General features: G+C 50.4%; 1 protein-coding gene across 3 annotated transcripts in view; it reads left to right on the top strand.

The window, feature by feature from the left end:
- PTGES (prostaglandin E synthase) overlaps positions 1 to 23,874 on the top strand; it is a 24,405-nt gene extending 531 nt beyond the window's left edge. Inside the window, exons 2-5 of one of the 3 annotated variants that reach the window (XM_041475072.1) lie at positions 13,776 to 13,949; positions 14,186 to 14,376; positions 15,717 to 15,799; positions 17,937 to 23,874. In XM_041475072.1, the coding sequence (XP_041331006.1) occupies positions 13,776 to 13,949; positions 14,186 to 14,376; positions 15,717 to 15,799; positions 17,937 to 18,186 (698 nt within the window). In that variant the 3' untranslated portion in view covers positions 18,187 to 23,874. Of the gene's footprint in view, positions 1 to 307; positions 388 to 13,775; positions 13,950 to 14,185; positions 14,377 to 15,716; positions 15,800 to 17,936 lie in introns of those variants that run through there. The other 2 variants (XM_041475074.1, XM_041475073.1) reach the window with 2 other exon arrangements.
- Positions 23,875 to 23,964: the final 90 nt, after the last annotated feature.

The following is a 23,964-nucleotide window of genomic DNA, read 5'->3' as shown; positions in this document are numbered from 1 at the left end:
CCCCCCCCCACCCTCTGTACACCCTGTATGTGTGGTTTTTCTTTGTTTTCTTTCCCTGCTTTAATTTCAGTATCATCTTCCAAGTGCTGCTTATCCTAAACACAGAGATGAGGCAGTGACAGGAAAGGGCTGCCACTCTGACGTACATTGGGATCTTTAAAGAGTGGGGTTGTGGTGGGCTTTATCCAAATACAGAGCCTGGCTAAGCTCTGAGGACTACACTAATGCTGTGGAAAGGCTCTGACTCATGGAATATGTTCCCTGACCTTTCTGTAATGTGACAGGAGCAATAACACAAAATACCAACATCTACATTAACGTTGAGCAGACACTGTCTAATCCTAGAAACACCCAGGGAGTCAAGAGCCTGTCATCCTTCTCTTGCAGGTAGGAAAATTGAGGTTTGTGGATGGTGGAAATTTTTTTTTTTCAACACGGTAGTTCATAGCAAAGGGCTTAACAATTCTGTTTTGTCACTGAAATATTTATTCAAGAGCTTGAGCCGTGATTAAACTTGGACAGGCTTCAAAATCCTTATCTGGGGTACGAAATCAGAGTCCCTTGGGTCAGTGTGTGGTGCTGTGCTGTGTGAAGAGGGACAGTCCAACAGGGAAAGATGTGGATGAGTTTGGCATCTGAGCAAAATAGAACTTTATGTACTTGTGCAGTAAATCTGCCCTTGAGAAATAATTCATTTGATCACGTCTGAACCATTGTGAAATTCTGAGGTACCAGGAGGGTTGGATTTTATTCTGATGGTTGTCTCTGAAAAATTCCATTGAGAGGCTCTTACCTACAACAAGAAAAAAATGTTTCCTGTCTGGATGCCCAATCTCAAAGCCCTTTTCCCTAGCCCAGGCTGCAGTCAGAGAGCAGAGTGTCGCTGTTCTGTCCCAGCAGGGTGAACAACCAGAGCTGGGATGCTGAGGTGCTTCAGGCCAGAGCTGTCCCTGGTCTGCACCGGCACAGCTCCTCCCCAGAGCAGGAGCAGGGCTTGTCAGTGCTGCCGGTGCCCCGTGGCCGTGGTGAACGCTGACAGCTCTGCAGAGGAGATAAATGGGATTTTTAATCTGATCCCGAGTGGTTTGCAGCAGGTGGAGCTACACAGGTCGTGTTACCTGGGAGGGATGGGAGTGAGAGGAGGGGAGGGAACGTGTTTAAGCTGTTCTCGATTGTGGGTGAGGGAAGTCTCATGTTTCTTGCCTACCGTGGGAACTTGCTGGAAGTTGAATGTTTTATAGATAAACACAAGGTGACAATGCTGGCAGGACACTGCTCTTTATGGAGTGAGTCCCAGTGCTGGAACCTGCTTGATGTTTCACACATATGAAAGATGGTCTTTCTCAGAACAAGCACAAGGAATTATTAAAGTGTCTTGCAGCCAAAATAGCTCTGTTCCCCCCCAGGCCACTGTGTGTTCCAGGGGCAGAAGGGATGGAGGGAGGCAGCCATTTGGCCTTGGACAGAATCAGAGGTTTATGTTCACATGAACAGGAGTTGCCAGGACTGCCATGGGCTTTGAAGAGTTTTTAAATCAGTACTTGAACGATCTTAACAAGTGTCCACTTCTCACATGGACTTTTATGTCATGGACACACTCCAGTCTCATATTTTGGTGCTAGGAATAATAAAGTTAAGGAATAGCTTGGAGAAAATTGCTGTTAAGAGTTAAACTACTGGTTAAACTACCAGAGCTGTGAGACTCTGGGGCTCAGGTGGGTGTTTCATGGGCTGCTTTGGGTCTCTGCTGTTGCAGGGTGAGGGGACCCAGCACCTCAGTGCCTGGTTCACCCTCCCTGGAAAAGTCATGTGGATGTAGCGCTTAGGGAAGTGGTTTAGTGGTGAACACAGGCTGGATTTGATGATCCTAGAGGTTTTTTTCCAAACGGAATGGTTCTATGATTCCACGATAAAGGCACCACCCAAAGCCAGGTGCAGAAAGCAGCAGTCTCCACTGGACCATGCAAATCCACCTGGGCTGGCAGCTGAGGGAGGAACCCTCGGGGCAGGAACTCAGGAAAGCAAAGCAGGGTGTGGAAGTGCTTTACCATTTAGCAGCCTTGCCTTTTCACCCCTTCTGGCCTCTGGGCTCTGATTTCAAGGGCTGTGTCGTGCAAGGTCCAGATGAATAATGTATGAAATGGTAGAGATAGACCCAGTGGATGGGCTATCGATGCTGGCAGTTAGGCTCTGTTTTGACTTGTAAACTAAACATTCCTGGCGTAGACATCCTCTGTGGTTTAGTGATTAGATCTGGGAACTGGATTTGGGGTCAAGTCAAGGTGCTCTCACCCGGCTCCAGCAGCACTGGCTTAGCCACATCATCTGTTCCTAATGCTCTGCTTGTCTCCCCATGACATGAACAGGAGGGGGAGGAGATCCCATAAAAAGATGATTATGATGATAATCATCATTATCATCACCATCATCACCATCTCAGCTCAGATTTTGTTTCATTTTGGAACTTATTGTCCAAGGATGTGGTTTAGTTTGAGTGGTGTACACAGTGAACTTGGCATGTAAATATCAAATATTCCCATTATTTATGACAACACATCCACAAGAAAGAGAATTAAACCTTGTGCTATAGGTGCTCACTGGTAAGATGGGGACACTGTGAGAGTTAAACTTCACCTGCCTTGATCCTGCCTTTGGATTTTAAACTTGTTTTTTAAATTGAGCCCAGAATTTGAAATTGGAGAGTGTTCCTGTTTGGCTTGGCTCCAGGAATTTCTGGTTTTGTTCTCCAGGCTGGCTTGGAGCAGAGTGGGTCTCGTGTGAGCCTGTCTGCCTGTATAGCAATAGTTCTCACAGAAAGAACAAGAAATAATAGGGAAACTTTAGCCCATATTCTATTTTAAATAGAATTCTGTTGTAAATAATGATTTAGGGATAAAACCGGCGTGAAAGAGGTAAAACTTCAGCTGCATGAAATGAGAAAACACTAAGTTCATATGGTGTGGGAGGATTCCTCAGGAAGAGTAGGGCATGAGTAATGCTGTGCCCTCACTCCAGTCATGGGCTCTGATGTGGTGAGTGGCTTGTATCTCATCCAAAGCACAAAGGTGGTGGTGTTATTAAGCAGACAGCCCCATCCAATGGTTTTGGACCCTTAGGTGAAAGAGGAGTTAAAATGTTTTGGGTTGGACCAGAATCAGAGGCTGTGTTTGGCTTGGGGTTTAGCAAAACTAACACCCTGCTCTTACACCCATCTCCTGTGGAAGAGCCAAATGCAGGTCACTAAAATTAGTCTTGCAAGGGAGCTGATCTGACTGGCACCTCTGCTTTCCCTCCTCTGTCTTCAGCTCATGCTCAAGTGAAGACCTCTGCCTGGCTTTAATCAGCTCAATTAGCAGTTGACCCTGAAGACCAAGTAGGTTCATCAGGAGAAAGTGACTGTTTGTTGCTGTAATAACTTCTCCATTTGTTCAGAGAGGCTGGGTCTGGGCTGCTTGAAGAGCTGGGGATGTTATGGAGCAAGGTCTCCTGAGCAAGAAGGGATTTGGTGATTTCTGTGGAGACTTCCTGGAAATTCCACCAGGTCTGTCCTTCTCTGTGGTTTGGGCTCAGAATGTCATTGCAGGGAAGCCTGAGGACCTGTAATTTATGCCTCAAATCTTACTGTGAATGACCTGTGAAATAGAATTTCCATACAGATTCCTCAATGCTAAATAAAGGTTGAATCTGAAACTGTTAGGTTCTTTTTCCAGGAGATATTTTATCTAACAGGAAGAAAAATGTACTCTGCTAAAATAAAATGTTCCCTGCAGGACTCCAATTTCCAGCTATTGTTAAAATGTGTGGTTGAGAGCTGGGAACCCTGTGGCCAACAGGGAGCTGGAATGAGTTGAAAAGAGGAGAAGGATGTGCTCTGCAAAGAATAATGTTAGGTCCACACTAACAGCACAGAAAAACAGGAGATTGGCTGTAGGATACAGAGAGGCCCCAAGGAACAGGGATGAGCAGCCAGATCTAATGCTCGATAGCTGTGAAGTGTCCCAGGCTGTCTTCTATATAACATTGCTGGAATTCCTACAGTTTGGGAGTAGCCCCTCTAGAGTACTAAATAACTTGGTGTGGAGTCATCCTAGACCCCTCAGTGAGGACTTGTGGCATTTAAAAGAAAAATGAGTTTTTAGGAGGTTGAAGGACATTTGAAGTGCAGGGGGTAAAGGAGTTGGCAGTCATGTGCTGGTCATCTGCTTGCTTCAGCACAGAGGGAAATATGAAAGTATGACTGGGGTAATCAAAAGCATGGAGAAATCTCCTTTGAAGAGAGATGAAAGCAAATGGGATTGAAGTAAAGCTGAGTAAGAGATGCTTTCACAGACATGTTTCAAAGGAGGAGAGTGCTGGGCAAAGCTGAGCAAGAACTGCTGTTCTTCTTAATTCCCCTGTGTGTCTGTCTGTGACATGAACAAGAGGGGAAAGAGATACCATAAAAATATTATTATTTTTTAATGATCATCATCATCTTAATTTAAGTTGTGTTTCATTATGGAACTTATTGTTTAAATTGTGTTTCATTATGGAACTTCATTGTCTCAAGAATTTTAACAGTTTGGATGGTGACTTGACGCATGTAATTATCAAACATTAATTTCATGTACGACAACAAATTTACAAGAAAGAGAATTAAACCTTGTGATTCAGAGCTTAAGTTAATCTCTTCCTTCTGAAGATTGGATGAATCAGGGTGAACGGGACCAGAGAGCCTCAATCCACTGCTGTCCCCCACAGGGGCACATCCCACCTTGAAACCACGGCGAGTCCCATGGCTGAAACAGCCCTGCAAGGGCCTCACTCGTGGTGAAGAGCAGCAGCTCCTTCCACCACTGGACATTCACACAACTTCCCCCACTGCAATAACGGTGCAGCACAGCTCCTTGCCCCTTCCTGATGTCCACATCTCCTTGTGGGACAGCTCTAGCCCCACTAATGCAGCATCCCATAGCCTGCTGTCCCTACAGCCTTTCCACAGCTGGGATCCATCTTCTCTCCTGCTAATGGGGGAACTTCTTGTTCATTCTTGCCTGAGTCGGTGGTGCTATTAACAGAAATGTGTTGTGCTAGAGAGATGCATTCTGCAGCTTTGTAAAAAATTGGAAAAAGCACGTATTCCCCCACGGAGGGTTGCATAAACACAGGGTGGGGCAGATTTCTGGGAACATCGTAGACATGAGGATGTGGGTTGTAAATCAGGGGAGTAATCAGCACACGGGACCTGGGCAGGCTCTCAGAGTCCTGCCAATGGATCATTCAGGCAGAGAAGAAAACTTAGGATGGTTAGCCCAAGCATCAGTGCCTGCAGAGTAGAGTGGAGAGGTTTTTCTACTTCTTTGCATCATTCGACCCAAATTCTGCTCTGGATAAAGTCAGGGTCATGTTGTGTCAGTGCTGCCACTGCTGTGAACAAGAGGCCAGCTGAGACAACAGCACAATAAAAAGCTTCCAGGCAAGGGGACTATAAATAACACAGCTAAATTGTTCCTTGCTTTCCAGGCTGATTGTGGGGAGGGTGTTTTTAGCATGGCTAATGAAGGGTGTTTATTAACAACATCAGGATTGAATCCCAGACCACCTTTTGGCTTAAAAGCCAAAAAGATATGTTGTTCATATCATGAACAAAAGATATGTTGTTCATGACTCAGTGCAGGAGAAAGGGAAAGTTTTAGGATGTGTCTGAACCAATGACACAATGACTTGACTCATAAAACCTCAAATTACTGAGCAGCTCTGACTTCTGCCTGAGTCAGGTCTTGTGGGAAGGAGATTCTGATCTGCTCTAGGAAGCTCAGTTGCCCTCCAGGACATTGCAAAGTGTCACTTACAGGATTGGCATGTGTATTAAAGAGATCTAGACAACATGACCTACACAGGAGGGTGGGAGGAAATGCTGCTCTTTAATTTGAGGGTGATGAAGGGGACCCGGAGAACTCAAGAGTTTAAAAATAAGCTCTGTGTTTTGGAAATCTTTGTGGTGGGTGCAGCTCTATAGCAAAGCCATGAACGAAGGCTCTCCTTGGAGCTGGTTTCACCAGGATAGCCACTCAGCTTGGGTCAGGGACAGGCAATGATGTGCTGACCTTTCCATTCCCTCTTGTCCTGTGAGAACTTGAAAATGCCTATCTGGTGAAAATAGAGCTTAAAAGACTTTAAAATTAGCAAGCTCAGCTAAGCAAGCTGTTCTTCCTGGGTTGCAAGGCAGGGTTAACAGCCCGGGAAATAAAAGGTTTGTTTTCTACTTTTCACCTTGAAGCTGCTCATTGCTGTTGAATGTCAGGTCTGAAATAAGGCTGGAATCAGGGACCACAGTTGCTTCTCTCCCAGCCCTGTTAGTAAGCCAGGGCTCTTAATGCTGTGATTGCCATGCCCTGATTCCCATCTCTCCATAACACAGCATGTGGAGGCTGGACCATGCAGCTTCCTTTACCTTTGCTCTTGTTTCAGAGCACCCCACCAGGGAATCTGCATCTACATTGTAGTTTTGCAAATGCTTGAAGTCTAGGAAATGTTCCCAAATTCTGAAATTTTTTGGCAGTAATTTGTTCCTCTACTCTCCCAGTCTGGCAGGGAAACTCCCTATTTTTGGGCAGTAACACAAGTGTTTTTTGCCTGTTGTTTACAGCTGATGGGATCTGGCTCTTGGGAAGCAAAACACATCACGAGATGCTGAGGTGTGGCTGAGCAAGAGAGAGACCCAGCTTCCCCACACCCAAGCCCTGAGCCCCATCTCCCACCTTTACCTGGTCTCAGCAGTGGCAGGTGCAGCTCTGCCTAGAGCCAGCACCTAAACCAGCCGGGACAGAGGGAGAGAGAAGGAAAGAGGAGAAATAACTTCCCTCAGCCCCTCTCCCAGCAGGGTTTCATCCCTGAAGGCACAGAGCAGCATAGCCAAGGAATTCTTTCCCCTAAGAGAAAGCCCAGGCATGAATCCATGTGAGGCTCAGAGCAAGAGAAAATAATCTATTTCCACACACCCACAGCCTGATGGCCTCTCTTCTGGCATCTCCAGTGTCGCAGCAGCAGAGGGGACAGTGACTGCAGGGTGGGTGTGACAGTTTGGGGCAGGAGAGTGGTTGGGAGCAGCCCAGGAGCAGGCAGGAAAGGATGGAGCTGGAGGAAAAAGGCAGGAGGACATGCCACTGCCTCTGACTTGGCCCTGGGCCTGGCTGAGGAACAGCAGCTTCCTCTGCTCTGCCTGAGACTCAGAGCCACCACACTCCTGCCCCTTCCCTGGGCCTCTCCTGATGGCTTTCTCCTGCTGCAGGCATCTGCTCTTCTGAGTGTGAAGGACAATTTGGGAGAGTCTGATGTACATTCCTCATGCCTGAGGCCTCTCAGATAGCTACAGCCAGTACTCTCACTTTAAAATGCAAACCAGGCAAAATCTGCCTGACTTTGCTGAAGGCTGAAACATCCCAGTTGTTTCCTGAGATGCTGGTTTTCCCCTGCCTGGTTTTTGGTAGCAGGAGGGTCACAGAGGTGGCTTCTGTGAGAAGGTGGTAGAAGCTTCCCCTGATGGCTCTGACCCAATTCCTAATGGCTCTGGAGATGGCCATGCTGCTGGCCAAGGCTGGGCCAATTAGGGATGATGGTAATGCCTCTCTGATAACATATTTGAGAAGAAAATCAAAGCAAAGTGGGGAACACAGCTTTTTCTAGCCAGAGAAGAGGAGGAGGTGAGAACATGTGAGGGAAACAACATGGAAACAACAAGGTCAGTGGAAAAGGAGGGGGAGGAGATGTTCCAGGTGCCCGAGCTGAGATTCCTCTGCAGGCCGTGGTGATCACCGTGGTGGGGCAGCTGTGCCCCTGCAGCTCATGGGTCCATCAGAATGCAGAGATCCACCCACAGCCCGTGGGGATCCAGGGGGGATGCAGGGATCCACCCACAGCCCGTGGGGATCCAGGGGGGATGCAGGGATCCACCCACAGCCCGTGGGGATGGTGCCCACACTGGAGCAGGTGGGTGCCTGGAGGAGGCTGTGAATGCAGAGATCCACCCACAACCTGTGGCAGAGGTGCCCACACTGGAGCAGGTGGGTGCCTGGAGGAGGCTGTGACCCAGTGGGAGATCCAGTGGAGAAAGGGCCCTGCTTCCAGGCTGGAGCAGGCTCTCCTTGGAGGACTGCACCCTGTGGAAAAGTGACCCATGCCACAGCAGTTTTGGGAGGACTGTGTGCCCAGGAAGGGACTCACATTGCAGCAGTTTGGGAAGGAATGCTGCTCATGAGAGTGGACCCTCTGGAGAAGATCACGGGGAACTGTCTCCTGTGGGAGGGACCCCACAGTCTCCCAGGGGAACAACTTCTCTCCCTGAGCAGTGGAAGAAAATCTCAGTGATGAAATAACCAAAGCTCCCATGCCCTGTCTCCTTGCACTGTGAGTGGGAAGAAGGGAGGAGTTGGAGGAAGAAAAGATGTTTTTAAGGGCTTATTTCATTTCTCATTATCCTCCTCTGATTTTGTTAGGAATAAATTCACTTTGTACCTCTAAGCTGAGCCTATTTTGCCCTTGAAGTTTTTCTCCCAGTTTTTATTTCAACTCATGAACCCTTTGTTAATTTTCTCTTTCTGCCCAGCTGTGGCAGGGGAGGGCGAGCGAGTGACTTTCATGGGTGCCTGGAGTTTGGCCAGTGTCAAACCACAACAGATGCTAATGCTGGGGGCCAGAGGTGCTGGTGGTTCCACTGCTTACTGACTTTGCAGTATCTTCTGTGTCCTGCTTGCTGAAACAAGCATGAGGAGCCCAGGAGTCTGGGGATAGGAGCTGCAGGTGAAGCAAGAGCATTTCACAGGTCCATGGAAGGTGCGTCATGGTGGTGGGAGCTTTCGTGAGAGTCTGATGTACATTCCTCATGCCTGAGGCCTCTCAGATAGCTGCAGCCAGTACTCTCACTTTAAAATGCAAACCAGGCAAAATCTGCCTGACTTTGCTGAAGGCTGAAACATCCCAGTTGTTTCCTGAGATGCTGGTTTTCCCCTGCCTGGTTTTTGGTAGCAGGAGGGTCACAGAGGTGGCTTCTGTGAGAAGGTGGTAGAAGCTTCCCCTGATGGCTCTGACCCAATTCCTAATGGCTCTGAAGATGGCCATGCTGCTGGCCAAGGCTGGGCCAATTAGGGATGATGGTAATGCCTCTCTGATAACATATTTGAGAAGAAAATCAAAGCAAAGTGGGGAACACAGCTTTTTCTAGCCAGAGAAGAGGAGGAGGTGAGAACATGTGAGGGAAACAACATGGAAACAACAAGGTCAGTGGAAAAGGAGGGGGAGGAGATGTTCCAGGTGCCCGAGCTGAGATTCCTCTGCAGGCCGTGGTGATCACCGTGGTGGGGCAGCTGTGCCCCTGCAGCTCATGGGTCCATCAGAATGCAGAGATCCACCCACAGCCCGTGGGGATCCAGGGGGGATGCAGAGATCCACCCACAACCTGTGGCAGAGGTGCCCACACTGGAGCAGGTGGGTGCCTGGAGGAGGCTGTGACCCAGTGGGAGATCCAGTGGAGAAAGGGCCCTGCTTCCAGGCTGGAGCAGGCTCTCCTTGGAGGACTGCACCCTGTGGAAAAGTGACCCATGCCACAGCAGTTTTGGGAGGACTGTGTGCCCAGGAAGGGACTCACATTGCAGCAGTTTGGGAAGGAATGCTGCTCATGAGAGTGGACCCTCTGGAGAAGATCACGGGGAACTGTCTCCTGTGGGAGGGACCCCACAGTCTCCCAGGGGAACAACTTCTCTCCCTGAGCAGTGGAAGAAAATCTCAGTGATGAAATAACCAAAGCTCCCATGCCCTGTCTCCTTGCACTGTGAGTGGGAAGAAGGGAGGAGTTGGAGGAAGAAAAGATGTTTTTAAGGGCTTATTTCATTTCTCATTATCCTCCTCTGATTTTGTTAGGAATAAATTCACTTTGTACCTCTAAGCTGAGCCTATTTTGCCCTTGAAGTTTTTCTCCCAGTTTTTATTTCAACTCATGAACCCTTTGTTAATTTTCTCTTTCTGCCCAGCTGTGGCAGGGGAGGGCGAGCGAGTGACTTTCATGGGTGCCTGGAGTTTGGCCAGTGTCAAACCACAACAGATGCTAATGCTGGGGGCCAGAGGTGCTGGTGGTTCCACTGCTTACTGACTTTGCAGTATCTTCTGTGTCCTGCTTGCTGAAACAAGCATGAGGAGCCCAGGAGTCTGGGGATAGGAGCTGCAGGTGAAGCAAGAGCATTTCACAGGTCCATGGAAGGTGCGTCATGGTGGTGGGAGCTTTCGTGCAGACTGAGGAGGGAAGGCAGGTGGAGCACCCTTCTCGCTAATAAACAGCTGAAACGCTCATGCCTTTACTTGAAAAGTCATCGTGTTTGATGAGCCAGCACAGCACAGCCTCCCTTGGCAGCTGGGTTTCCCAGGATGGGTGCAGGTGATCACTGGAGTGTGCAGGCTCCAAGGTTTTGTGCTGGGAGCAGCAGGAAGAAATGGCAGGGCAGGAGGGCACCAGTGTACACAGTAGCATTGCAGCAAGCTGGGAATGTAGCTCAGCTCCTGGGCTGAGCTGTGTGCCCAGGGCAAGCAAAATCCCAGCTGGGCTCTGCACCTTCTCCACCAGCATGTGGAAGGATGCTGGAGAAGTGCCACCCACCTGCCCATCTTCTCCAGCCTGGAGCAGTCCCCTCGGGCTCTTTGCTTAGCCCCAGCTGTGGGATGTAATTGCTCCTTAGGGAAAATTTTGGGGAATCTGAGCTGTAATTGCTCAAAGTGTCGGCTTCCCTTTGGGACCAGGGTGGAGTCCAGGCTGTGCCACCCCAGCGGACATGCCAGTGCTCCACTGAACCACCTCCCTCCTTTTGCTGCCACCGGGAAATTCCCCAGAGGAGCAAGAGTGGAAAAATGTAGTCACAATACTGTAGTGCAATTCAGTTGGTCAAATAAATAACCTATGTGGGAATCGAGAGTGATTTTTATTCCATAATCTTGCCAAAGCAGAATCGCTTTTACAGGCTTCTATTTTTAAGTACTTTTCTTGAGAATTTCCCATTAATTTTTCATTCCTTCTGCTTCCTACAGTTCAGTTCGTCCTCCAGCAAAATGCTGCATTTTTCCCCTACAGCTCCTGGGGTCAGTATAACCTGATGACCTAATCTTTCAAAGCCTCTCATATATTTTTATTAATAATTTCTCAGAAAAAAAAATGCAGTGTTTTTGGCTAACAGTGTTGGAGTTAGGTAGATCTTGTCCTGGCTTGAGACCTCTCATGCTCAAGGTTTTAAAGCATGACTTGTAGTTTAAAGACATACTGTTAGGACCTGGCCTTCTTGAGGCAAGGGCTCTGTCCTGGCAGGATGTGATCTGTGGAGGAGGATCAAACCATTAATATTAACAGCCTGCTTCCGCATAGATTAATGGGATGGTTGAACATGCTTCCAGCAGCTGCTGGGTCTCAAAAGCCAGGAAGGTGCAAGTGTGGATGTGTTCTACCCAGCATGAGAGCCCTGAACCTGGTAAACTGAAAAGGAGCTGGGATCCCAGGAGATTACACCTGCCTTTGCAGTCATCTTCTGCTCCTCATCTCCATCCATAACCCTCCCCTCTGGGGTTCCACTCTGTGTAACACTGAAATGGGTTTGAAATGCATAAACACACAGAAAAAAAAACTTTTTAAAATTAACACATCCACACCAGAGTTTGCCCTGAGGGTTTATCCCTAAACAAGGTGTGCTTCCTGATCTCTCTGTTCAATGTAAATTTGTGCCAGTTGCTGGTGCAAATTGTCCAGGGCTCCTTGCCAGTGTTTGAGCCGTGCCAAGGAGGAGAAGGCTGGCTGGCAGGAGGAGTCCTGGCTTGTCTGCAGGTGCATATTCCTGCTGCTCAGCAAGGTGTTGGCTGCCTTGGGAGGGGAAGAAGGTGCATGAAGGAAAAAGGTCCCACTGCTGAAGACCCCGTGGACTGGATCATCAGCTGGTAAAAACTGGAGCTGCTGCATGGAGGGTGTGATATGTTGGTGAAGGGTCTGGCTGCCTGCCCTGTCCCAGGCTCCTGGGAGAAGGTGCTGCTGGAGAATGTCTCATCCTTGCTGTGGGGCTGGTCTGGCCCTGCATAATCCCAGTCCTTGGGCACGGAGGTCTTCTCTGCTGTGGGTTGATCCCTATCAGCTGTGGAGAGGAGGGATGGGAGGGAGCAGTGTTTGGGATGTGGCTTTGCCACTGCCTATTTACACTTGGCATTATGGTGTTTATAGTACCCTGACAAGCTCCAGGGATGCGTGGGTGGGTTTGGATGTGGTTCACTGGTGAACACCCCGGCTCTTAGCACAGAGCCTGAATCCACATGGCTGCTGCACATCCCGGTGTCCCCACTCCCACCCCCAGGGAAGCAGCCTGCCAGAGGCTGCAGAGCTCCACACTGGGCTGTGCCAGGACTTGTCCTGCAGCCTCCCCAGTGCCAGGGTAGTGGTGACCAACTGCAAGTACCTCCCCCTTAAAACCAAGTGTTTGGGGTTTTCAAAGGCTTTCTGCACTGCTAAAAAACCGTAACTATAAGGCTGCATGCCAGGTGCACCACTAGTCTGTGAACTATAGGTCTGGTCACATTCAGAAGAGCCAGCTGGGTTCAGGAACAGCACAGTTTATAGAATGTCACATATACGGTTCTTTTGGATTGCCCATGACAAATGCCTGAACTGCAGAGCGGCTTTATAGAGCGCTAACAATACAATGGTAATCACAATCTTAATTTCCCAGGTTAACTCTCTGAGGACACAAGACTTACCAAAAGATGACCCTTGTAGGGTGGGAGAGGACAAATCTGTCAAACTGTTCCTGGAATTTCAAGTAAAATTCTTGTCTGCCAGCTAGATATTAAACTGGCCAGCTTTTCCCTCTTATTACCCACTATAGTGATCAAAAGTTCTGTTATTTGTGGGCGTGTTGTACAGAATATTTATTGGTAGGAAGTTTTGGTTTGTCAAAACTTTTCTGGGTATCGGGTAGAAAAACTAGACCACACGGCCTTCACTCCCCATTCACCCCCATGCCATGGCAACACAAATCACAGGAGCTACGTCCAGTTCCTGTGCTTGCACTGCAGGTCCCATTGCACATCCAGCTTTGCCTTTTCTTCACTGCTTTGTGCTCCCATGTACACACTCAGATATCATGAGGCTGAGCCAGAGCATTGCATGGAACAGTGGAGTGTCTTTGGGTTTGCAGCACCAGGCCACGAGGAACATTCAGAGGCAAATGCAAAGAACTTTTCTCTTTTTCAAAAATAAGTTGTTGGTTTTGTTTGGTGTTTTGTTTTGTTTTTTTCCTGTGTTAAGGAAATAAATACAAAATCCAGCCCTTCCACTCTAATAAACTTGGAGAGCTCCTGTCAGCCCCCACACCTCTGGCTCCCTGAGGTTTGCAGCTGCTAGCAGTGAGGGAGAAGGAGTTAAACTTGCATTAAATAGCAGCCCAGCTGCCTGCAGAGGCTCCGATCCCACTCTTTATTCCACAATGTTTGATGGCTGATGAAAAGCCAGCTCCAAATTCACATGGCACTTTCTAAACCAAAAATTCCATCAGGCTGCCTTGGTTCCTCGTCTCAGAACAAGCTTTCTTTGGGTTGGACCAGCAGCTCTTCACTTCTTGCAGTTTTGGGGCTCTGCAGACCAGGATATTCCTGGCTGCGGTTCCAGGCTGGTCATTCCCGGGGCTCCCCTCCCATCCGGGGGTGTGGGGGAAGCCCAGGCTCCCGGCTGGTGGGCGCTGCTGTGCCGAGGGACAGCTGTGTCCCCTGTCCATCCGTCGCAGGTGGATCTGCAGGAAAGACTTGGCCGCCTCTGCCACGGGAGCGAGCGCTCAGCCATCGCTGGGCGGGACGGGAAGCGCAGCCCGGAGTGGGTTCCAGGCAGGACTGCCACGGCTGGGGCAGGGTTTACCTTCCACCAAACTCCTCCTTCCACGGCGGCAGAGCTTCGCTGCCGGGTGAGCAGCGCCCGGCCGGGCGAGGGATGCTGTGCGCGGCTCGGTCCCCGGGCACCGCGGGGCTGGGGCGGGGGTCCGGGCTGCTTTGGAGGGGTCGGAGCTCCGTGCCCGACCCCTGCTGCCTCGGCAGCTCAGGGTGTGAGGAGCAGAAGCTGCTGCATGTGCTGGCTGGGGTTTGCTCGCTGTCCCGGCACAGGGGCTGGAAAATGAGTGATTTGTGTTGTGTTTGAACGCAGCTGTTCCTGCCTCTCTCCTGAGGGGCTCCCTCGCAGCCCAAGATCTCCCCTGGCTTTGGTGCCCAGCAGCACGTTCTCCCAAAATGATGGAGAATAAAGTGTTCCTGTCATTCACGTTCTACAGCACAATTCTGATTTTAAAAATGTATGTCGTTGCCATCATTACGGGGCAAGTGAGACTCAGAAAGAAGGTAAGATCCAGTTTCGTTTTCTTCTCCTCCCTTTCTGGCTCTTCGCTTGGGTTTCTGTGATTTTGCTTTCTTCTTTTATTCCTCTAAAAGTTCAGCAAAATTTTCCTGAAGCAAGCTGAGTTTTCTTTGACTTCAGTTGAAAGCAAAACTTGTTTCATAGCTGCAGCAGATAAATATCTCACTTCTCTTTGACCCTTTCTGTTTGTTTCTACCATCTGTAGCTTGATGTTTATAATTTTGGAAACCTAATCTAAATAATAATCAGATCTAAAATGCCAAGCAGGTGAGATGCTTCTAGAAGGAGTCTGTTTACAGTTGATTTGCAGGGTCTGGAAGAAAAAAGAAGAGAAAAAAAAAAGTTTAAGAAATCATTGCAATGATCTTTTTTTCTTGCAATGTAGCAGAAAGCTTTTGGAGTCTGGCTGGCTATGGGAATGCTCCAGGAAAGCAGCAAGTTGTGGGCAATGAAACAATAGCTGGAGGAGATGATTCTTGGTCAGGGAGGACCAGCTGCTGTCAGGATTTGGGGCCAACTGGACTTTTACTACCCTCACCCCAACTCCTGATAAAACCCAGCTTTCTGTAAAATCTGTTTTAAAGTATTTGAGGAGTTTCTGACTGTGTCAGTGGAGAGTGAGACATTTCTGGTCTCAGATAGAATACAAATACCCTGTGCTGTGGCATCATTTTATCTGATTAATTGTCTTCTTCCCTTGTGATTCTAAATGATGCTCCAGCCCTGGGACAGTTCGGGCTTGTAACATAATTAAAGAAAGCACCAGGGCCCTTTCCAGGCTGCAAAATGAAGCTGTCAGATGTAGCCAGGTCCCTGAGGAACAGCTTCTGAGCATAGGTGAGGAGCTTACACAAATCATTTTCATTTTTAACTTTATTAGTGTAGGATCCCATTTCCCTGTGGGAAAGCCACACAGTGCCACTGCCAAAAAGCCAGCCAGGGAATATTCTGTAATCTGTCAGTCCTGGTTATCTTTTGGAGGCTGCATTCTGTCTGCAAGCTCTCTGCCAGCAGCGATGTCTCTGCCTGGAAAGTCTCCTCTAAATGGGTTTCATGGGATGAAGTGGATGGGAGTGAGGTGAGAGCTCCCTTGAAACCCTCATTTGGGACCTGCCCAGCAGGCAGCACTGGGTTTTTGGGAGGACAGGGAAAACTCCTGGGGAGGTGCAGGACAGTGTGCATGGAAGTGCAGTGACCCTTGTTTTTATGAAGAGTGGTAACAAATTTGGGCAGGTAAAATCCCCACAGGACTTCAAGACTAGGGGCAAAGCTTCTACCTGTGAGGTCCTGAAGGCTGTAAGCAGGTGGGGACTGTGTCTTACAGGCATTTGCAAACCCAGAGGACGCCCTGCGCAACGGGGGGCTGCAGTTCTGCCGCGAGGACCCTGACGTGGAGCGGTGCCGCAGGTGAGCGGGGCCGGCATTCCCCCTGGTGCCACCATTCCTGGTGCCAGCATTCCCAGTTCCACCATTCCCCCTGGTGCCACCATTCCCTCTGCTGTCACCATTGCTCCTGGTGCCAGCATTCCCTCTGGTGCCACCATTCCCTCTGGTGCCACCATTCCTGGTGCCAGCATTCCCTCTGGTGCCACCATTCCTGGTGCCAGCATTCCCTCTGGTGCCACCATTCCCTCTGGTGCCACCATTCCCTCTGCTGTCACCATTGCTCCTGGTGTCACTACTCCTCCTGGTGCCACCATTCCCTCTGGTGCCAGCATTCCTGGTGCCACCATTCCCTCTGCACCAGTTGCTGGCAAACAAGAAGTGGGAAGTTAAAGGACTCGCTAATGGAGTAATATTCTAGATGGTCAGACTGCCTCGAGCTCTGCTATGGGACCCTGAGCACGAGAGCAGTTTAATCTTTACCATGGTGTGCACTGGAGCAAGGGCAAGAAAATGATCTGGGTTTGCATTCTACATCCAACTCTGACTAGCTCTTTTCTAGGTGCTCAGAGTCCCACAGATTCCCAGTGTCTCATCCCATACCCACACTCAAAGGCTCTTTGTGTCCTGCTCTAACAGGACTCCACATCCCTGAACAGCTTGAACAGGCAACAGAGTGACTGGTCCCAGTGCTGTAGGCAGCTGCCCTTTTTGGGGATTTGGGAAAAGGCTGAACAGGATTACAATAACTTTTGCCTCCCTGATTGGGCACACTCTGAATGTTACCCCTCTTCTGTGAGAATCACAGTTTCTCAGAGGTAAAACATGGGGTTATTCAGCCCTGGGCTTGATTTGCTGTCCCCCTTACCAAAGGAGGTGGCCCAAGCACTAGGCTGGATTGCTGAAAGGGATTGGAGCTGTGCCCTGCTGTCCTTGAGCCCATGGGGACCTCACTGTTCATGTCCCACTGCCTCCAGCATTTGCTTTAGGAAACATCCAGTGCCACCTAATTGCCAGGCTGCCAGGGGAAGGAAGAGGATGGAAAATGAGCTGTTTCCTTCCTAGCAAAAATAAAATAATAGCAGAAATAATAATCATAATCTTCTTTTGATTATTCAGGATAAACAAACTTCCATAAAAATAAATAACTGGAGCTGCAGCAAAAACCTGGGGCAGCCTGGGATCTGACTTGGGCAGCTCTCAGAGTCTGTCCTTGCTGATGTATTTGCAGCCCTGGAGAAGACACATTCAATCCAAAGTGTTTCCCAGAGCAAGGGCAATGTCAGCCTCTCATCTCAGACTGTATCTGGAGGGGAGCAGAGCCAGGGGTCTGTGCAGGGCAGGGACAGGGCAGGACATTTACCCTGTTCCTCCTAAAGAGGCCCCTGGCTGCCTCGCAGCTCTCTTCTTTCTCCTCCTTCCTCTTCCATTTGTCTTTCCAGCCCTGCTGAACCCCCAAGTCCTTGTTCAGAGGACAATGCCTGGGGGAGGAGGGGCACAACCCACACTCACGGCCCGAGCAGGTCCTGTTTCATTAGAGCTGGGGTGGTGGCAGTGGCGCTGTGACACCCAGGCAGGTGCATTCAGCTGGGGCACAGGGCTTGGCTCCAGCAGGGCTGATGTGTCCCCACACGGCCACAGCATCCCCTCCAGCCACAGTGTGGGGGTCTCTGGGCCACTCCTCCCCAATCCCCTTTGGATGCATTTATGGAGAGAGGTGAAACCACAACCCCTCTCATCCTGTGAGTTTCTCCACTGGAGGAGCTGTGGTCTGGAACTGCTTTTGTTGTGTAGCATGGCCACATCTGGGGCCATGCCGTGCTGGCACCACACCAGTTTTGAGCTTTTTGCAGCTTCACAGGGTCTGTGTTTTGCTCTGTTTATTTGAAAGCTCCAGCCCTGGAGCTGTCATCTGCTGTGGCAAAGGCATCCCAGTCACGGAGAGAAAGTTTCAGGAACTCAGCATCCCAAGGGAGAGACACAGGGTGTGAAATTCTCCTGCCTCTGTGTGTGAGGGAGAACTGACTCTTTTGGGGGCTGTGTCTGCCCCATCCAGTGGGGAAGAGGCCCAGCAGCACCTAGGGATGGGTACTCTGGCTAGAAGGAATGAGAGAAAACAGGGAATTCTGGTGGGAAGGAACAACCTTATCTCGCTTTTCAGGGCCCACCGCAATGACATGGAGAACATCTTCCCCTTCCTCTTCCTCGGAGCCATCTACTCCCTGCTGGATCCCAGTCCCACCGTGGCCAGGATCCACTTCCTCATCTTCTGCGTGGGACGGATCATCCACACCATTGCCTACCTCCTGCAGCTGAGGGCACCCACACGCTCCGTGGCCTACAGCGTGGCCCAGCTGCCCTGCTTCTCCATGGCCCTGCAGATCCTGCTGGCCACCAGCCCCTACTGGTAACAGCCAGAGAGACCCACCACCCAAACCCCTCATCCTGACTCTGCTGGGCCCCCTGAGAGGGTGTGTGTGTGTGTGTGTGTGTGTGTGTGTGTGCGTGAGATGTCACCAGGGAGGTCACCTGCACCCTGAGGATGTTCAGTGCAGCCTTGATGAAATTCCACCGCCATCGGAATTTGTCAGAGGAGTCACCAGAGAGAAGGGACGTGCAGGAAGGGGATGTGGAGGCAGGTTTCTCTCTCTCCTGCTGAGGGTGAGAGGTGGAAAGCACATGGACTACCCCTTGAAGAAGGGGTCATTGAGGGAAAGGTTTTCTGTGTTTGGAACTGTGACTGAGACCTTTTCCTCCTGGTCATGAATATCCCATGGATCAGGCAGGGAAAATCGTGAGGGTCCCACAAAGTCTCTTAGCAGATGTGGTTGGTAGCAGAGGTTATAAAGCAGCCACCCTGCTCCTGCCCAGCCATGTGCATCTCTGGGAATGTGAGTCCCTTAGGATTTAGTCCCTTAGGTTCCCACTCCACCAAGGAGGACGGGAGGCAGGTGCCTTCCAGGCAGCCTGACAGCGGAGTCCAAATCTCAGGGGCGAAGCCATTCAGTGCTCCCCGTGCCACCTCGTCTCACACCACAGCACACAGCTCCCTGCAGCAGGACTCTGGAGCTCCTGGCAGCTCCCAGCCAGCAGCAGCTGAGGCTTTTCCATCTCAGCCTCACCACAGCAAGATGCAGAGTGACATGCCTGGAGAAGCCAGCAGGAATCCTTTACCCTGGACACGCAGCCTGAACGCATTTGCCGGACACAAAGTTCTGGGACTTCTGGAATGTCTGAAATACTGGCACAAAATGGGGTTTGCAGACAGGGTTTTCTCCCAAAGGGTAGTCTAGTCCACATGCCATTAATACCTGAAAATGCCCCCAGGGCATCAGACTGAGTTTCTCCCCCTCTGTTTGTAGCCTTTCTCTGGCCCGTTGCTATTTGGGAAATGTGCTGTGATTGCCTTAGGGAAGTTTTCTTTCAGCTGTTTCCTGCTGTCCACTGCTGCCACGCCATTCACAGCCCGGACCAGCTGGTGTTTGCAGAAAGCTCTGGAAATGAGCAGAGGGGCTTTGAAGGGAGCATTGCTGCTCTGCAGTGTCACCCAAAGGTGTGGTGCTGGGGAGGAGAGCTGGGAGCAGGGTACTGCCTGGTGACAAGGGCCCATCAGCTGCTCTGCCACACAGCTGTCCCCAGTGCCAGGGCTGCTCCCAGCAGCAGCAGCAGTGGAGCATCCTCTGGAGGAGAAGGCAGGAGAAACCTCTGCTCTTCAGTGCCTCCTCCCTCTGAGGGCAGCACAGAATTTGAATAGCAGCACAGGGGCAAGCCAGAATGAGCAGAAAATAAATTCCCCTTCCACCTGTCCTGTGCACTAAGGCTGCTCCCTTGACTCTGCTCTCCTCAGGGATGCTCTTGCTGAGCCCCCACTGAGCACTGGGGACACACCTGCTCAGACTGATGTCCAGCCTTTTCTCAGCTCAGGTAGAAGTTTCTGTGCCAGTAACTCCATCCCAGTGCAGTTGTGGCCTCAGGCTGAGCTGTGTGGTGGAGTTTGGAGTGGAATTCTTTGCTCTCCCACTGCGAGGAAGGTGGGCAGGATTGCAGGTTCAGCATTTCACTCTTGGCCACTTCCCACAGATGTCTGGGTAACACAGACCCCTCTTAACAAATCTTTTCTGCCTCACATGGTGCACAAGGTCTTGCACTCCTGTATGTTTCTCTGCTGCTGCACATGCATCCTGGTGGCAGGAAGCAAATATTCCCAATAAAAACAAATCATTGTGCTCTGATATATCCTTCCTTTGGGAGCAGCAGATGCAGCTGGGCAGCAGCTGGGCCCAGCCCCAGCAGGATGGGTCCTCAGCAGGATGTTAAACCCCACTGTAGAGCCTGGAGTGTCCTGGGACTTCTAAAGAGACATCCCTTTCCTCTGCACTCACCTACCCTGCAGAGGAACCTCTTTTCCAGGTGTGCATTATTTGTGCTGATCCTTTAAATCCAGCAGAGCTGGGAATTATAAGCAGTTCTGCTCACTTTCCCTTCCCTGAGTAGCAAGTTGTTACAAAGCTTGGTGTTCACCCAAAAATCCTGGAGGGTTGGAGAAACTCAGGTAAGAGCTGGTTGCTCTTCTTTCTGTTCTTAGGACTCATAAAGGAGCTGCTTGTGTTTTCCAAGATAAGTAAACCACCCCCCCCCCTTTTTTTTTTTTTTTTCCACTAGGTTGCTGGGAAACAAATGCTTCATTTCTCTGGTTTTCCCCTATTTTCTTAAGTTGTTGGTGGTTGGGAGGTGCTGCCCTGTCTGTGTTAGTTTCAGAAAATGGCTCCACTTGGTTGTTTTCTTTCCCTGTTTGTTTTCAAATGAGAAAGGCAGTGGTTTTATAAAATGGACTCTCTCCAGTACATGTTGCTGAGGTTGGAGATGTGGCTGGGATGGAGATTTTGGCATAGGAAGGAAGAAGGGAGGCTCCAGAACCCCATTCCAACCCCCAGATCTGCCAGCTGCTTCAGCCTCTTCTCAGCTGCCTGTCCAGTGCCTGAGGCTGATGCCCTGCTCAGGAAAGCTGAGGTTACATGCAAAGTTCTGCTTTCTCCCTTTTTATTAAAAAAAAAAAACAAAAAAACAAAAAAAAAAAAACAAACTCTGCTTACTGGCTGCAGGGAAAAGCTTGGGAATGTGAACTCTCCTGGCTCAAAAAAAAAACAAACACAAAAAGCCTGCAAGGCAAACTTAAGAGAGGCCCAGGAATTGCACTTATTTTGAAGTGTTGTGGAAGTTTGGGGGAAGCAAAACTAAGCTGGGCTCGGTTGCTTGGGCAGCACCAGTCCCATCAGGGCTCTCCTGGGACCAGGTGATCAGAGCCACTGGCTCTTCCCTGGACACTGCCAGTGGTTGCTGCATGTGAGAGGCATTCCTGCCTTTTCCCAACTGATATCTATAGCCCAGAGCTCCCAAATTCCTGCTCTGGCATCAATGTAGGCAAAGGACGTGCCCAGTGTCTCCTGCTGCTCCAGGAGAGCAAGGACAGTGGTTGCACCCACCAGTCTGTCTCTGGGGTTTGGTGTGTGCCTTGTATGTCCAACAACTTGTTCTTCACACCTGGCTCAAACAGGAGACAGCAACGCTGTGAAACCCACCTGGGACTGCAGAACAACAATCTGGTGCTTAAGTGGGTACAAATTTCAGTTAGACTTTAGGAAGAATTCTTTTCCTGTGAGGGTGGTGGGACACTGGTACAGGCTGCCCACAGAGGCTGTGGATGCCCCAGCCCTGGCAGAGTTCAAAGCCAGGTTGTTTGAGCAACTTTGGTCTAATTCAAGCTGTCCCTGCCTACGGCAGGGTGGGATGTGAGTAGGTGACCTTTAAGGTCCATTCCGCCCCGTTCTGTGGTTAAATGTGTGAATGTGACTCACATCACCAGTACGTGTCTTCCCTCACGGTGTTGGGAGAAAAGCAAGTGGAGACCCGGCACAAGGCGCTTTCCCTCCCACACTCTTCGGGTGCTTCAAGCCCCAGGATCCACCCAGCCCTGCTCACGGACACATCTCTTGTGCTCACGCCTCTTCCTCACCTGCCTGCCCCGCTCCCGGGTCTCTCTTCATCCAGAGCATTCCCTGGTGGGATCTGGACCAAGATTCCTTCTTGGAAAGCTTACCTTTAACACAGATCGCTCTTCCTTTGCTGCCCGCCCAACATCCCCATTCCCTCTAGCAGATGGGACTTTGATCCACAATTCCCCTTGAGGAATTGAGATTCCTGTGACTTGCAGACGGAGCCGGCTCTACAGCCATGGGCATTTCGAAGGGGAGAAGACAACGGCGCTTCCCTGCTGCTCTCTGGCACACCAGGATGAAGTTGGCACCGGGAAAACTCTTTCCAGCGGGGGTTTTCTAGCCCGATGTGGGGCTGAGCTGTGAGACATCCCCGGCTTGAGCCGTGGGCCGGGGGATCGGCCCCGGGCTGCGCTGAGCGGGGCTGCAGCACCCTCGTGTGGCTGCGGGACCTGCGGGGACACGGGGACCCTGCCCGGACACCGCACCCGCGCATCCTGGAGCTGGGGGTGCGCGTGGAGAGTTCGGGGCGCAGGGAAGGTGCCATTCCTTGGGGAACGGGTTGAGGAGGAGGAGGATGATGTCTGCTCCAGCGCCCATCAGCCTCTCCAAAGCAGGCAAGGTGCGATGTGAGTTCCGGGGAGATCCTCCCATCACTGCGGACTTGCTCTTTGGGAGTCACCTGGTTGAAAACAGAGTGGTTTGAGGAAGGAAACAGTTTGTAAATATCCTTGCAAACTTCCCCCGCTTCTGAAGTTGTGGTGTATGGCTGCAATGCTGTGCATCTCCATGCAAGAGTTCTTCCTTACTCGTGATAACTCTTCCTGGGCTTTGTGACACCAGCTGCAAGAGGGACCTTTGCTTCCTCCCTTCTTCCCAAGTAACTATAAAGCATTACACCCCTGTGCATAGCTACCCTCCAGCTTCTCTTAGGTTGCTTCCCTGTGGGGTTGGAAAGAAGCAGCAGCGAGCAAAATATCTGCTGCAGGGAGGAGATGCTCCTTCCATATGGAGTGTAGAGTTTGGGGTGAGCATCACGACCCCCAGGACAGGAGCACTGCTCCAAAGGGCAGGAGGGGCTCTGCTGCTGGGAGGTGACACGGTGCTGTCATAGGAACATGTTCCTGCAGTTTGTGCATGCTGCCAGCAGGATTCAGAGGGTCTTCAGATCTTCCCGTTGCCACCAGAGGGAGAAGGGCTCAGCAGCACAAGGATAAAGGAAAAGGAGGATACTGTCACCACTATTTGTCTGTAATTCGTTCTGGACCGGGATAACCAGGCGGGTGTCCCCGTGAGCTGGAAAATGTGAGCTCTGTTTTGTCTTGCTGCTGTAGCAGCCGATGCTGATGACAACACAAAACTGTTCTCATTAAAATATTCTAAGGGCAAACTTCAACTTTTCATCAGTCAGCAAGTCACACATATGTGTCAGGCTGTGGGGTCAGAAACAAGGAAGGGGGTCCAGAAAGATCCTTCCATCACCTGAGACCCACCCTTTTGGATTCACCTGGTTGAAAACCAACTGCTTTGAGGAAGGAAACAGTTTGCAAATGTCTTTGCAATCTTCCCACACTCCCAAAGTCGTAGTGCATGGATGGAGACCAGCTGTCCTGCTGAAATTAGTACTGGTGATGGATGTGCCCTTCCAGGGAGGAAAAATGCCCCCAGTATCTCCCTCCCCCATGGAGTGCAGACCCTGCCAGGTGAGCTGCAGCTCTCCACGCTTGTCTGTCCCCTGGTTTGAGATCCCTCAGATGTCCACCAGCTCCTGGGAGCTGACTGACCATGGGTTGAGACCTTCTGCTCTAGTGGAAGATGAACTGAAGTTGGGACAGTTCAGGCAGGAAATAAGTGACATATTTCCAGCAGCCAACAGTGATGAGTCACTGGAGGAATCTGCCCTGGGATCTGTAAGTTCATCACTTCCAAGGGTCTCTTGACTCAGGGCTGGATGCTTTCCAAAGGGATGCTCTGCACTGGCCACGTGCTGAGGACATGAGGATGCTGCTTGGGTGATATTCTTTATGCAGGAGGTTAGACAATTTGCCTTAATAATCTACAAGCCACTTACTGAATGAATACATAATTGGTTACAAAGCAGCAGCAGAGCAGTTTGGCAGGGATGGTCAAGTGTGTGGGACCATGGTGGGCCTGGGGTGATGTCCAGTATGGGGGAATTGCTCCTGCTGGGTGCTG

The sequence above is a fragment of the Pyrgilauda ruficollis genome, unplaced genomic scaffold, assembly GCF_017590135.1.
Source record: "Pyrgilauda ruficollis isolate IOZ18807 unplaced genomic scaffold, ASM1759013v1 scaffold34, whole genome shotgun sequence".
NCBI lineage: Eukaryota > Metazoa > Chordata > Aves > Passeriformes > Passeridae > Pyrgilauda > Pyrgilauda ruficollis.
The sequence above is the reverse complement of the archived record's forward strand: the minus strand, read 5'-3'. Positions and strand labels throughout refer to the sequence as shown.